General features: G+C 48.3%; 1 protein-coding gene across 1 annotated transcript in view; it reads left to right on the top strand.

Annotated features, from left to right (window-relative positions):
* LOC144268574 (rap1 GTPase-activating protein 1-like) overlaps window positions 1-15,045 on the top strand; it is a 50,909-nt gene that overhangs the window by 6,358 nt on the left and 29,506 nt on the right. Inside the window, exons 2-12 of the mRNA XM_077823552.1 lie at window positions 1,004-1,051; window positions 2,600-2,638; window positions 2,733-2,924; window positions 6,502-6,605; window positions 7,606-7,684; window positions 8,490-8,543; window positions 8,638-8,721; window positions 9,555-9,655; window positions 10,604-10,733; window positions 10,965-11,120; window positions 14,033-14,104. Of these exons, the coding sequence (XP_077679678.1) occupies window positions 1,004-1,051; window positions 2,600-2,638; window positions 2,733-2,924; window positions 6,502-6,605; window positions 7,606-7,684; window positions 8,490-8,543; window positions 8,638-8,721; window positions 9,555-9,655; window positions 10,604-10,733; window positions 10,965-11,120; window positions 14,033-14,104 (1,059 nt within the window). The remainder of the gene's footprint in view (window positions 1-1,003; window positions 1,052-2,599; window positions 2,639-2,732; window positions 2,925-6,501; window positions 6,606-7,605; window positions 7,685-8,489; window positions 8,544-8,637; window positions 8,722-9,554; window positions 9,656-10,603; window positions 10,734-10,964; window positions 11,121-14,032; window positions 14,105-15,045) is intronic.

Genomic DNA, 15,045 nt, shown 5'->3' with positions numbered 1-15,045 from the left:
TGGAGACAAGCTTCTTCTATATCCATTCTGACAGCTAAGTGTTCTTTGATAGGCCATCAACTTGAATCATCCTTTCACAATATGCTGGTGTCACGGAGTGTAGGGGAGTCAGGGCCCTGCACCCCTCACTTCCTGCGATTCACTGTGACTCTCAGCCACCCAGCCAGTAAAACAGAAGGTTTATTAGATGACAGGAACACAGTCTAAAGCAGAGCTTGTAGGTACAGAAAACAGGACCCCTCAGTCAGGTCCATCTTGGGGGGTGGGGAGCCTGGACCCAGGTTCTGGGCCTCCTTCCCTCCTCCCTCCCCCCCTCCCCCCCCCGGTCTCCCCAGCCAGCTCCAAACTGAAACTCCCTCCAGCAGTCTCACCCAGCCACACACCCCAGCTCCTCGGTCAGCCTTTGTCCAGTTACCTGGGCAGAAGGTGTCACCTGGCTCCAACCCCTTCCTGGGCTCAGGTTACGTGCTGGCTGTCAAGTATCATCCCTCAGTGAAGTCACACTCTTATATCCCACCACCATCTAGTATTAATGCAGACAGTAAACTAGTAAAACTCCCATGCAACATTACCAGGTTAATATTCCCTACTCCATCACAGCTGGCCAGACTGGATGCAAACTTGGCTGTTACCCCAGGAGTAAACACATTTTAAATACAGGTACATAGTCAATATTCATAATATTACTTCAGATACAAAAATGATGCACGCGTACAAACAGGATAATCATATTCAGCAAACCATAACTTTTCCATTGACACCTTATATGGCATACTTTGTATAGGATTTGTTGCAATTGTATAACGGTGGTAACAACATGGTCATATTTTAATCATAAACATCACACCTCCCCCACAACATCTCCAAAAACAGTGGATAAAAGGTGGGGCCTTGAAGGATGTCATCAAATACACAACCTGGGGCATGGGGTGTGAAGCAGTGGGGAGAGAAAACGGACTTGCTGCTTTGTGAGATTTTACTATCTCTGTCTCTGTGTTTCCAGGGTAGTCGTCTGGATGAGCAAAGATGTTCTCTCCCAACTCCGCTCAAGGTCAGGTTAGGTCTTTGGTGCCTCATATATTATTGAGAATGGAAAATAAAGGGTTTCTACTTGCAGCTTGCCCTGCACTCTGGCTTCCTCAGCCTCCTTGAGGGATGAGGAGTCTAGTATTTGTAACTCAAGTCTGTGTTTCTATCACAGGGTTCTGGGGATGTTGCACAATAGGGTCTAACAATATGATGCAAATATAATAAACACCCTCTCAAAATCCAAGCAGATTCAATCAGTCACTTTAGTATTATTAATTATAGCATAGTTCTGGTGAGATGTTTCCTTGCTTTTATTTTAGTTTGAGTTTTAATAACATTTATAAGAGAAACTTATACGGAGTCTCATATCTTTCAGTAAGCATCGTGAGTCCAGAACCTGTAAGGGCTTAGGGTGGGTGCCAGCTGGTCAACCTGAAATCTCACCAGGTCCTCCTAATAAGTCCATGGCTCTCACCTAATTGGCCTACAAAGAACTGGGTCCCATTTTTCAAATGCTCAGATCTTTCTCTTTTTCTATTGTCTCTGCTCTGGTGCTCTAACCTGGTAAGCTAACAAAATCACCCACAAGGAAGCAAGGTGGGTGGGAAGTGTGTAGGATGGAGGGGCATGTCAATGCCAAACGTGGTTAAAGGGGGAGGGAGGCTAGAAGAACATTAAAGTGGCTTAACATAGGGTTCTCCCCCAATCCTCTTACACAGCCACAGCAGCCCCTCCAGTTGTGGATCAGCCACCCTCACTGTCAGAAAATGGAGCCTCACTGCATGGGGCCCTGTCTTATGGTGTCGGAGGAAAGATGGGGAGAAGGTTCAGTGTGCCCAGCATTGTGAAAATGGGCTTCTGGCAGGCATCTATCTCTACTGTTCCATGGCACAGAGCCCCCTTAGTATCAGCATACTCACTCATTTGGTAATAGTGCTGTTCAGAGAGCAGGAATAGAGCTGCCCTATCTGGGAGCGGGGTCACCTCTTCTAATCAGGGATCACAGGCTCTCCAAACGGTGAGTGGAAAAGTCCTTCCCCATCTCACAGAGCATCCTCAGAGCCTCAACTACACCCTGGAGTGTAGCTTTGACCATCTGCAGGCTGGTTTAAGTGACACACCTCATGCTCCCAGAATGCAGGAGTGATACCAGTGCACTCTGCTCTACCCCACTTGCATAAACACTTTCCCCCATCCCCAGGTGTCCCTTTATGCAGCAACATGGCACTAATCCAGCACTCTTCTCAGCATGGGACAAGGGACTATAAGGCTGTCAGGCCACACATGGCTTAATTTGCCTCAATCTGGCTCACAATTTGATTACTCTGTTTTCCCCTCACTGTGCCCTGTGCAGCTGGGGCAGGGGAGTGGAATCTGGCCCCTGGAGTTTATTTGCTGAAGTTTTTGTGTGTTATAATGCTGTGTGCTGTGAAATGCACCCTAACCTAGATACTCTAAAGAAGTAGGAGTGGATGGGGAGGAGTGGCGGTGGAGGACAAGCAGCCTGGGTCACCAAGTGAAGATGGTACTATAAAGGCTCCCTCAGTTCTGTAGTCCCTTGTGATTTCAGAGAGAAGAGGAGTATATCCCATACCCCAGCATCCATGAGGTGAGTCACAGCTGGCTCTGCTCTGCTCAGTCTCTTCCTCTACCTCAGTAATGTTATTTGCCTCACAAAGCAATGCCTCTGTCTCTCGGGACAGGTGTTACGGAAAGGGTGGCCATACCCCCTCATTATCCTACCCCAGTTCGGGGGCTACTGGATTGAAGGAACCTGCCACAGCCTCCCCAGCTCGACCTCGGCTCTGCCTGACCTGCCTTCCCCCTGCAGCAGTAAAGTGAAGCTAGAAGGCGACCCCACGGCCAAGCTGTACCGCAAGCACTTCTTGGGGAAGGTAAGGGGGAACCCCATAGCCTTCCATTCCACTCCATGACTATACTGTACCCCAAGGGTCTCCTGACAGATGTTGGGGTGACCTCACACACACACACCCCACCCAGATCCCACACCTCCCCAGTGCCAAAAATAATTAAATGTGTCCCACTACATACCCAGCAATGTGCTACTTAGAGTCACAGCTACGTCAGGGGTGCCCCTTTGCGCCTTGTGTAGTGTCCTGTGTGTTAGAGAAGAGAGAGGTCTCAGATCTGATTAATATAAAGGGGATCTTTTGCTGAGACTTCTGGACACAGACAGACCTTGGGAGATGGAAGAGAAACAACTGTAATGAATCATGGTGGCCACCACATACAGACACTCAGCTGGACATGGGGATCAAACCCAGGCCCTTCAGCACAGAATGTAGAAGGCCCTGCCAGCTGAGCTAAAGGATAAACTCTAGTAGCTCTCAGTAACAGGATGTTATAGCGAGAGAGATAATTGCGTGCACTAAGCCAATGTATTACACAGGCTTGGGGCCAAGTACTCCTTGATCTTGCCATTTCCAGCCATTACAGGTATGGGAACACATGGAAGCAGAGACCAGCCTCCAGGTGAGGTTCAAAGCATGGGCATTTATTAGCTGTCCTACAGGCTCCACCTGAACTGGCTCCTCTGGGGTGCTGGGCAGTCACCAGATGGATTTCACGATCATGCTGACCAACTCACAATCAGTTGTCAACAAAACCATGATCTGTTCATAGAATCATAGAATCACAGAATATCAGGGTTGGAAGGGACCTCAGGAGGTCATCTAGTCCAACCCCCTGCCCAAAAGCAGGACCAATCCCCAACTAAATCATCCCAGCCAGGGCTTTGTCAAGCCTGACCTTAAAAACTTCTAAGGAAGGAGATTCCACCACCTCCCTAGGCAACGCATTCCAGTGGTTCACCACCCTCCTAGTGAAAAAGTTTTTCCTAATATCCAACCTAAACCTCCCCCACTGCAACTTGAGACCATTACTCCTTGTCCTGTCCTCTTCCACCACTGAGAATAGTCTAGAACCATCCTCTCTGGAACCACCTCTCAGGTAGTTGAAAGCAGCTATCAAATCCCCCCTCATTCTTCTCTTCTGCAGACTAAACAATCCCAGTTCCCTCAGCCTCTCCTCATAAGTCATGTGTTCCAGACCCCTAATCATTTTTGTTGCCCTTCGCTGGACTCTTTCCAATTTATCCACATCCTTCTTGTAGTGTGGGGCCCAAAACTGGACACACTACTCCAGATGAGGCCTCACCAATGTCGAATAGAGGGGGACGATCACGTCCCTTGATCTGCTCGCTATGCCCCTACTTATACATCCCAAAATGCCATTGGCCTTCTTGGCAACAAGGGCACACTGCTGACTCATATCCAGCTTCTCGTCCACTGTCACCCCTAGGTCCTTTTCCGCAGAACTGCTGCCTAGCCATTCGGTCCCTAGTCTGTAGCTGTGCATTGGGTTCTTCCGTCCTAAGTGCAGGACCCTGCACTTATCCTTATTGAACCTCATCAGATTTCTTTTGGCCCAATCCTCCAGTTTGTCTAGGTCCCTCTGTATCCTATCCCTGCCCTCCAGCATATCTACCACTCCTCCCAGGTTAGTATCATCCGCAAATTTGCTGAGAGTGCAATCCACACCATCCTCCAGATCATTTATAAATATATTGAACAAAATCGGCCCCAGGACCGACCCCTGGGGCACTCCACTTGACACCGGCTGCCAACTAGACATGGAGCCATTGATCACTACCCATTGAGCCCGACAATCTAGCCAACTTTCTACCCACCTTATAGTGCATTCATCCAGCCCGTACTTCTTTAACTTGCTGACAAGAATACTGTGGGAGACCATGTCAAAAGCTTTGCTAAAGTCAAGATACAATACATCCACTGCTTTCCCTTCATCCACAGAACCAGTAATCTCATCATAGAAGGCGATTAGATTAGTCAAGCATGACCTTCCCTTGGTGACTCCATGCTGACTGTTCCTGATCACTTTCCTCTCATGTAAGTGCTTCAGGATTGATTCTTTGAGGACCTGCTCCATGATTTTTCCGGGGACTGAAGTGAGGCTGACTGGCCTGTAGTTCCCAGGATCCTCCTTCTTCCCTTTTTTAAAGATTGGCACTACATTAGCCTTTTTCCAGTCATCCGGGACTTCCCCCATTCGCCACGAGTTTTCAAAGATAATGGCCAATGGCTCTGCAATCACAGCCGCCGGTTCCTTTAGCACTCTCGGATGCAACTCGTCCGGCCCCATGAACTTGTGCACGTCCAGCTTTTCTAAATAGTCCCTAACCACCTCTTTCTCCACAGAGGGTTGGCCATCTATTCCCCATGTTGTGATGCCCAGCGCAGCAGTCTGGGAGCTGACCTTGTTAGTGAAGACAGAGGCAAAAAAAGCATTGAGTACTTTAGCTTTTTCCACATCCTCTGTCACTAGGTTGCCTCCCTCATTCATTAAGGGGCCCACACTTTTTTTCTGTTCTGGAGACCAGATGCCTAAACCAGAGTTGGCTCAGCTTATTTCAACAGACTACCCCTTGCAGTACAAGCGCACAGATGGGGGAAAAAATGTGTGCATCTGGTCTCCACTGCAGAAGAGGCCTCATTGAGGCAGAAGTCAAATTCATCTGGTGTTTGAGATCAGAGACAAGGTCAGTGTAGGAATGATATTAGTGTACAGACCCAGCACCAGAGGCTTCTTGTCTGAACGAAAGGAGATGTTGTGCTGAATCTGATTCTGAAGACTGAAATTTATTATCTTGGGAGTCTTTCGAAGTGCCGGGTATGCCACCACTAACCCCATATCTGTTAGAGTAACCAGGGAATTTTTCCAGAGCCACCCACATAGCCAGATACATGCTGGATCTGATCTTTGGCTTAGCTGTAGATGACACTGCTAGCCTGATATGACCTTTGCCCTCCCCCCTCCAAGCGGCAGTAAGAGTTTTCCCCTCTTCTCATGTGGGATGACTCATCCGGTATAGCAGAGACTCATGAACCCAAAGAGTTTGGAAAATGTGCAAGAGTGGAGTACTGCACAACTGTAGGAACAATCTGAAGTGCAGTACTACTGAGTCACTGTACGCTAAGCACTCCCTTCTTCTGCTCAGCCCAACAGATCCCCTTGGTTCACTGCTGAAACATGTATTAGTGAGTTTGGGTTCAAGATATCTTCACAGTGACCATAACTCCTGTAGTGGATAGCACCAGCAACACTAAGCGCTTGCAGCATACTCACAAGGGAGTTACTGCTTCAGCTCAAAGTGGTAGAGGCCTCTGCTTTTGGTGCTGTGCAGCCCAGGTTCTGCCCTCACAGGGGACCTGGGAAGGAGGAAGCTATGCTCCAGGAATAGCTCTATCTTGTCCTGAATAACTCTATCGTGTTCTCAGCCTAGCCAGGGCAACGCGAGATGATGAGGATGGTGGGAAAGACACCCAATGGTGAAGGGGTATCTTCTCCGGGACTGTGGGAGATTGGCAATATCCTAGGTATAATCTGGTGGGTACCTTGGGGGAATGAGCTTCTCTGACTTCCTGTTTTTAGGAGCATCAGAACTTTTACTCCAATGACACAACCTTGGGCTACCTGATCCTTTCTGTGAAGTATGAGCAGATTGAGAGGCAGGACAACTTGCACCTGCTGCTGAGGTAACAGCACCCAGCATGGAAACACATGTACCATGCTCTGTCTCCCACCTTACCAGGAAGTCTTTCTGTGTGGATTTTGTGACCTAACGTCATTGTCCCAGGAATGGTTGCAGGGAAACCCCTGACTGGGGAAGCCCCTTTTCCTTCTGGCTCATCTTTGAACATTTATCTTTCTTTACTCCCAGCTGTTATCCTCAGGAAGCTGAGGGCTGCAGGGCAGCCAGGAGTGGGGAGGGGTCAGAAAGAGAATTTCTGGTGTGTCTGTCCCATTGCAGATGGGGAAACAGAGTGAAAGGATAAGCAGAAATCTTACATAAAAAGGGGGGAATCTAAAAGCCCTCTGAGCTGTACCAGGGAATATTTTCATTGAGCACAGACACACACATAGGAAAGTGCTGGTGGCTGGTTGGAAGAGACCCTGGTTCTATGCATCACTCCTTCTTAATGGGACTCTGGCATGCTGTTGGCAGGCCAGCTAAAGCCAGATAGAAGGGAGTTATGATGCCTGATCTATGAGGATGACCTCAGGGCTAGTGCAGTTAGTTTTGTGTATGGGAGTAATGGGTTTGAATTCCATTGTTGTCCCAAAATATTCCCTTCTGTGTTGATGAAGCAGCACGTGGATTTCCTTTGCAATATACTTAACTGTTGTTTAAAGCAAAAAAGGTCTCTAAGGAGTGATGGAGATCCATGTAGCTGCCTAACCAGCTCCGTTTTCTTTCTGCTCAATTAATACCAAGCACTGGGCTACAGGAACCCGAAACAGTGTCCATCTTCCAGTGACATTAGGCACTAGTGCTAAGCTAGAGTCTATGTAACATGTACAACCCTTTTGGGAGCTAATTAACCCTTTAGTTGCTGGACCAGAATATTATACAAGAACAATATTCCCTCCCTAAGAAGAGATCTGGAAGTGCGGCAGGAGTCACTTTAAGCAGCCAGAGATGATGTTTGCATTTCCCTTTGTCATTTGTTCTCATCTTTTCTCGGTTTGTGGCAGGACTCGAACCGGTACCAAGCACGACCTGATCCCCATTTCCTGCCTGAATGAGTTCCCCAATGCAGTCCAGATGGCAAAGGTGAGACCCTAACTGAGTACATTTTCTTTCACACACTCATGGTATGTCTACACTACAGTCAGAGGTGTGAGTGCAGCATCTGTAGACATAACCGAGCAGGCTTTGATCTAACTAGATTGAATAACAATAGCAGTGAAGCCACAGACTATCCAAGGCCACCTGGGACCTACACATTTGAGTGGCTAACCTGTGCTGCCACAACTTCATTGCTGTTATATGATCTAGATAGATCACAGCTAGATCGGGTCTGTCTCGACAGGCTGCAGTCCCACTTCTGATTGCAGTGTAGACATACCCTTTGTCTGTCTCTGCTTAACTCTCACTCTTCAGCTTCTCACTTCTCTCTCACCTGTCTTTTCCCTTATTCTTCTCCAATCTTTTGGCCCTTTCTCATCTATCTTTTCTCCTCACTTTGCCTTAGATTTTCTTACCAAGAGACTCCTGCAAGATGATTATAAAGCAATACCCACCTCACCCTCCTCCTGCCTGTAGCGAGTCAGGGTACAGAAAGGGGAGTCACAGCTCCCAACAGTGGTAATCAATCACCACTTTTCCTTAAAAAGAAATGGAGTACTTGTGGCACCTTAGAGACTAACCAATTTATTTGAGCATGAGCTTTCGTGAGCTACAGCTCACTTCATCAGATGCATCTGATGAAGTGAGCTGTAGCTCACGAAAGCTCATGCTCAAATAAATTGGTTAGTCTCTAAGGTGCCACAAGTACTCCATTTCTTTTTGCGAATACAGACTAACACGGCTGTTACTCTGAAACCTGTCACTTTTCCTTCTTTCTCTCTCTCGGCAGCTGCTGTGTGAAGATGTGAACGTTGACCGATTCTTCCCTGTCCTCTACCCCAAGGTATGTTTACAGTAGCTTTCCACCCGCCTATCCCTCTGATGACAGGGGCTGCTGGTGGGATGTGACCGAGACTTTATGCTTTCCGCCCTCCCAGGCTTCCCAGCTCATTGTTGCCTTTGATGAACACGTCATAAGCAATAACTTCAAATTTGGGGTCATCTACCAGAAAGCTGGGCAGGTGAGAGGTCTCTGCACTCCATAACCAAGCACCCTCAGGCCCAAACACACCAGATCACATTTCTCAACCCCAACCCTATAGAAGGAAATTTAAGCCAACCTGGGGCCAAGGATTTTTTTCATTCCCTGTCACTCTGAGTCTTGGGGACTTCTCTCCCACATCCCCCTGTCAATGTGGCCAAACCTAGTGCCCTCCTCTGGATCCAAGGATTCATTCCCTGCAATTTCAGCCCTAGAGAATTCCAGTTTCTCTTTGCTGTTTATGAGCCCCAGTCCCATTCTAGTGAGAACAGGTCCTAGTGGTGCCAAGCACTGGTACTATGTATCATTTTCTGTCCTAATGTCTGCTCTCCTTGCTGCAACATCAGTTCACCTCAACTGGGAGACTGTGCCCCCTGCAGGCATTGACCTTCTCTGTCATATTGGTTCTGGGGACCTCTTGGTGCTGTCAATGCACCTGGACCCATGAGATCTTCTTCCTTGTGGACCCAGGGAAGCCCTCTGAGTCCTAGAGACTTCTCTCTCCTCTGCACTGTCCACAGGGAGAGAACCCCCTGCTGGCACCAGAATGAGATTCGCATTCTCCATGTTCTCAGTGCTGGAGGACAGGCCTTGTTTTATTTCAAGGAAAAGGAGACAATTTTCCATTATATACAGGGGGATAGGGCTCTGGACCCCATTGAGGTGGGAGGATGTAGACTCTGTGTGAGAGAAGGGAAGTGAACCTTCCCCATATCAGTTTTTCTCTTTTCCTCCTCTCCAGACCCCAGGAGAAGTGGGAGTGTGTATGGCGAATAATCTCCTCTGCTTATCATATCTCCTCTCCCCTTCCAGACCACAGAGGAAGAAGTCTTCAGTAACACTGAAGAGAGTCTGGGCTTCCTGGAGTTCCTGGAGTTCCTTGGAGACAGGATCCAGCTGCAGGATTTCCGTGGGTGAGTAGGGGACAGCATGGGAAGGACCAATCAGCATAGCATGGGGGCTGCAGTCAGACACAATTAAGGTACGAAGCACAGACTTGGGGAGCCCAAAGTAGACCTATGTGTCTTCAGCTCCAAAAATCACAAAGCAGATCTCCTTCTGCTGGCAGGCCAATATCCTCTTTGTGGGTCCATCTGTTAGAAGGCCACATCCCTGATCCAGACACTACATTATAGGTTGGATTTTCAAAAGAAGTCAGCCCTCATTTAGGCTAAATAGAGCTCCAGCTGTGCATCCTCCAGAATGACTTGGCCTATCGTTTCCCCTAGGATCCTGTTGGAGTCCCATTCACAGCTGGTGCTGTGAATTTACATGTCTCAGTATCCAGTCTGGTTTGCCAGCTCTGGCTCTCTCCAATAGGCAGTGTTTGGGATTGTGTCTCATGCCTGGGAGCTGGGCTGAATGGTTGGGGATTTCTCATGGGAGATTCTTGGGGCTCTTTCCTGGGATGCTTTTCTCCCAAGTGTTAAGCTGTGTGTGACTGACAGCAGCTAGGACTGACCCACAAGGATCAACAGAGAATGACAGAGCATTGACCATATCACACTATCCTGTGCTGCTTTGAGGTGCCAATGGGCATTGGTAAGCCTTGGTCCTTTCCATCTGCTTCTGTGGGGCACCCCATACACTCCACATTTCTCAGCTGGAGATGTTTCCCCTGAGAGTGGCAGGGATGATTGCTCCTCCAAAGCCACCTGGTTTGGCAGGAATAGATGCCTCTCTAGTTCTCAGTGGAGAGAGGATGATGCCAATAGGAATTTCGTGCAGCTCTAGTGTAGCTACTGCATTGATTTTTGGGGTGTGTTGTGCCTTTCAACCACTGAGCTCTTAAACCTGTCTCTGATGACAACCTTACTGGTGTCTACTTCCTTCCCCCCACCACGTGGTACCAATGCATTCAGGTTCCGAGGAGGCTTGGATGTCACAAGGGGTCAAACTGGCACTGAATCAGTCTATACCAATTTCCGGGGCAAGGAGATCATGTTCCATGTATCTACGAAGCTGCCATTCACAGAGGGAGATACCCAGCAGGTACCACAAGGGGAGGCACCGAGTGATTCAGGAGGATGGGGGAGTGAACTGGTGGATGGGGCTAGGGACTGGGTGGGTGTTGGAGTAGGCAGTGGTTAGGGATGGGTGTAGATTAGTGGCAGGGGTTGGGTTTCCAGCTGCGGGTGTGGGTTGGGACTGCTGGATGAGTTGGTGGCTAGGGAAGGAATCTCCCCTCTTATTGTTTACTCTCATCTCACTTGCTCCCTCCAGCTGCAGCGGAAGCGTCACATTGGGAACGACATTGTGGCCATTGTCTTCCAGGATGAAAACACTCCCTTTGTCCCTGACATGATAGCATCTAATTTCCTGCATGCCTATGTGGTGGTACAGCTTGCTCATGGTTCCATTGGGGAGACTCTCTACAAGGTAAACACAGCCAGTGGGCCCCTGTTTGGTCGGGGATCCCCTTGCTGGTAGTTAGTTCAAACTCCTGCCCCTTGCCTGGAGTGCAGACTCTTCCTCCAGCTTTTGGGGAGGCAGGAATTCAACTAGACATCATTCCAATTGCTTTATCAATAACAGTCACCATTATGAACGCGCACCCAGTCCCAGGGCCCCACATCAGCTACTCAGTCAGCAATTTGGGCAGGGATGGATTTCCAATTAGGCACAGTAGGCATGTGCCTATGGGCACCAGCATTCTAGGGGCGTGTGGGGAGGGTTGCCAAGTATGTGATCTTCTAGCCCAATTGGGCTATTTTTAGTAGTCTGTTGCCAGGTTTTTTAGCAGGTGCGAGTTGCAGTATTTTGGGCTATTTTACTGTCCTACTTGTCCTAATGATTGTAAGGTACTCAGCTATGGTAATGAAGGCCATATGTGTGTGTATGTATGTAAGAAAAATGCTATATAAACTGGGTATATATTACGGTAGAACTCCTATGTTAGAAACTAATTGGAGATTGAGGAGTTCATTAAATTGAATATCTGGCTGCATTGCTCTGGAGTTCTTGGGAGTGGGGGAGCCTCCAGATCTGCCCCATCCGCTGCTGAGATGCCCCACAAGCCGCTTGTCTCACGTCATGCCCCCTCTCCTTAGATAGCGTTTGTAGCATGTGCAGAATTCTTGTCCAAGGGAGGCAGAATTTGTTTTCTGCAGAAAATGTGCTTTTGCCCACCAGAGACCGCTGTGGCACCAGAACAGCCTGAGCTGGCTGAAGCTGACCGGTCTGGCGGGCACTGGCAAACACCAAGCAGGCGGGTGGTGGGTGCATTTTTTCTTCAAGTGAAAAGTGACAGACACAATAGCCTTCTTGGAGCCAGGTTAGGTGGCAGAGCAGGCCATACGGGCTGCTGGGGGCTCACAGGGCCACATGGGGATGGGGGAGGGAGGCTCCAGGCAGGGCCACATAGGGAGGCAGGGGGGGTACTGAAGATGCTGTGCCTAGGGGTAAATCCAGCCCTGGATCCACGGCCACCACTCTGGGCTCTGGCTGACCCTTCCATGTTGTGCAAGGCACGCTCATAGTGGCCACATTCTCAGGCTGTTCCCTGCGCAGTCGAGCTCATACATGCCATTGCATGCACAGCCCATACCGTTCCTTCTCCAATCTTTTATATTTGGCACCGGTGCAACCGCTGCTGGAATACTGTGTCTAGTGCTGGTGCCTTCAATTCTCAAAGGCTGTTGATACATTGGAGAGGGCTCAGAGAAGAGCCATGAGAATAGTCAAAGGATTGGAAAACCTGCTTTATAGAGATAGATTGAGCTCCTCAAGACTATTTAGTATAACAGAGAGAAGGTCAGGGCAGTCCCTACCCATACGCAAGGTACGCAGCTGCGTAGGGCACCAGGTGCCCTGCGTTCTGCTCCAGCTCCTGCCCCGCCTCTTCCCCATGGCCTCCGCCCCAGCCCTGCCCCCACTCCACCCCTTCCCCAAAGCCTCCGCTGAGCCCCGCCCCTGTTCCGCCCCAGCCCCGCCCCCACTCCCCTGAGGACTGCAGCAGGGCCAGGCCTGCACTCACCAGTGGCAGGAAGTGCAGGAACCTGACCCCAGCCATGCCACTGGTGAGTGCTGGGGGGTGGTTCCCCCCTGTCCCCCAAGCCAGCCCCGCCGTCCCAGCGGAGGCCTGCCCCCCCATACACACACACGGGGGTGCTGTGTATGGCGCAGAATAGCTAGAGACGGCCCTAGAGAAGGTTAAGGGGTGATTTGATCACATTCTATAGGTACCTACATGGGGAACAGCAATTCAGTTAGAGGGTTCTTCAGTTTAGCAGAGAAAGGTCTAACAAAATCCAATGCCTAGAAGATAAAGCCAGACAAATTCATTTTGGAAATAAGATGCAAATTTTGAACAATTCTGGTAATTAACCATTGGAAGAACTTACCAGAGTTGTGGTGGATTCTCCGATGAAGTGAGCTGTAGCTCACGAAAGCTTATGCTCAGATAAATTTGTTAGTCTCTAAGGTGCCACAAGTACTCCTTTTCTTCCTGCTATGTCTGTGTGTAATACCTGGCGCTGCCACAGATTTCCTTTGTGATTTGGGTGAGTCGCTGCTGAATGTGTCTCCTTCAGTTCTCCATCTGTATAATGGGAATAAGAATAATGCTGCCCCATATTTCAAGGAAACATTAATTTAATGATTGTAAGGTACTCAGCTATGGTAATGAAGGCCATATGTGTGTGTATGTATGTAAGAAAAATGCTATATAAACTGGGTATATGTTACGGTAGAACTCCTATGTTAGAAACTAATTGGAGATTGAGGAGTTCATTAAATTGAATATCTCAATACTGCAGCAGATACAGTGCATAAATTTCAGTCTGGTGCACTGCATCACTTTCTTTTTGTCCTTCAAACCACAGTAAAGTGATTTCCATTGCATTGAAGGCATCAGGATGTGAAGGGATGTTGACTTGTTCTTCATTGACATCACTTTTGTTACATAATATTCTTTTCCTCCCATTGGGGAAAATGATTTGGATAAGTGGTTGTTCAGAAGACTGGTATTCGTAAAACTGAAGTTCTTCTGTGATATAATAATATATTATTTAGATATACACTTGGGATTTAGCTGGCATAGAACCATCTGCTGACTACACTACAGACTACATGCTGTGGAGAAGTATTGCCTTTGATTTATTTGAAATGTATTTACCCTTAATTAAATCAGGTGCCCCTTAGTTTTGTATTATGGGACTGATTCACGTCGCCTGATGTTTTCAGGGTCCATGACTTCTATTTCCGCTCTTATACAAGCTCATCACTGTGAGAGGATGTGACGTTCTGGTTCTTGTTATGATGTTGAAGTGGTTTCTTCTATATTGTTTTAGGTTTCAGTAACAGCTCGAGATGACGTCCCCTTCTTTGGACCCCCTCTCCCAAATCCAGCCATATTTAAAGAGGTTTGTGTCTCTGAGTCCTCTAAGCAAACGATGCAGGGATCAGGTGTGTGGTTTACACACCCTATGACGGGTTGGATTACAGAAACCCCCTTGGGGTTGCCAACTAATGTGCCAAGACTACTTCTGCCCCTGCTTTCCTGCCCTGTCAGCTTGGGACTCCAGAGCCCTGCCTGGTTTGAGCCAGACCGGCTAGCTTGCTGCAAACCCAGACCCAGGTCTGAACCATGTCCCCTAAGCTGTAGGCTTAATTGAAAGCAGCTTAAGAAGTGTTCCTGTCTTTAACATTCAGATGCCCAACTCCCAATGAATCTGTTTTACTCTGTATAGAGCTTATACAGGGTAAACTCATAAATTGTTCGCCCTCTAGAACACTGATAGAGAGGTATACACAGCTGTTTGCCCCCCCTCGACCCCCCCGGTATTAATACATACTCTGGGTTAATTAATAAGTAACAAGTGATTTTATTAAATACAGAAAGTAGGATTTAAGTGGTTCCAAGTAATAGCAGACAGAACAAAGTGAATCACCAAGCAAAATAAAATAAAACACGCAAGTCTATACCTAATACAGTAAGAACACTGAATACAGATAAAACCTCTCCTTCAGAGGCGTTCCAGTAAGCTTCCTTTTACAGACTAGCCTCCTTCTAGTCTGGGTCCAGCAGTTACTCACATCCCCTGTAGTTACTGTCCTTTGTTCCAGTTTCTTTCCAGTATCCTTGGGGATGGAGAGGCTATCTCTTGAGCCAGCTGAAGACACAATGGAGGGGTCTCCCAAGGGCTTAAATAGACTTTCTCTTTTGAGTGGAGACCCCCTCCTCTCTCCTATGCAAAGTCCAGCTCCAAGATGGAGTTTTGGAGTCACCTGGGCAAGTCACATGTCCATGCATGACTCAGTTTTTACAGGCAGCAGTCATTGCCCACATGCTATCTTGACTGTC

Source organism: Eretmochelys imbricata, chromosome 1 (assembly GCF_965152235.1).
Source record: "Eretmochelys imbricata isolate rEreImb1 chromosome 1, rEreImb1.hap1, whole genome shotgun sequence".
NCBI classification, from domain to species: Eukaryota; Metazoa; Chordata; order Testudines; family Cheloniidae; genus Eretmochelys; species Eretmochelys imbricata.
Note: the sequence above shows the minus strand (reverse complement) of the source record. Positions and strands in the feature narration are given on the sequence as shown.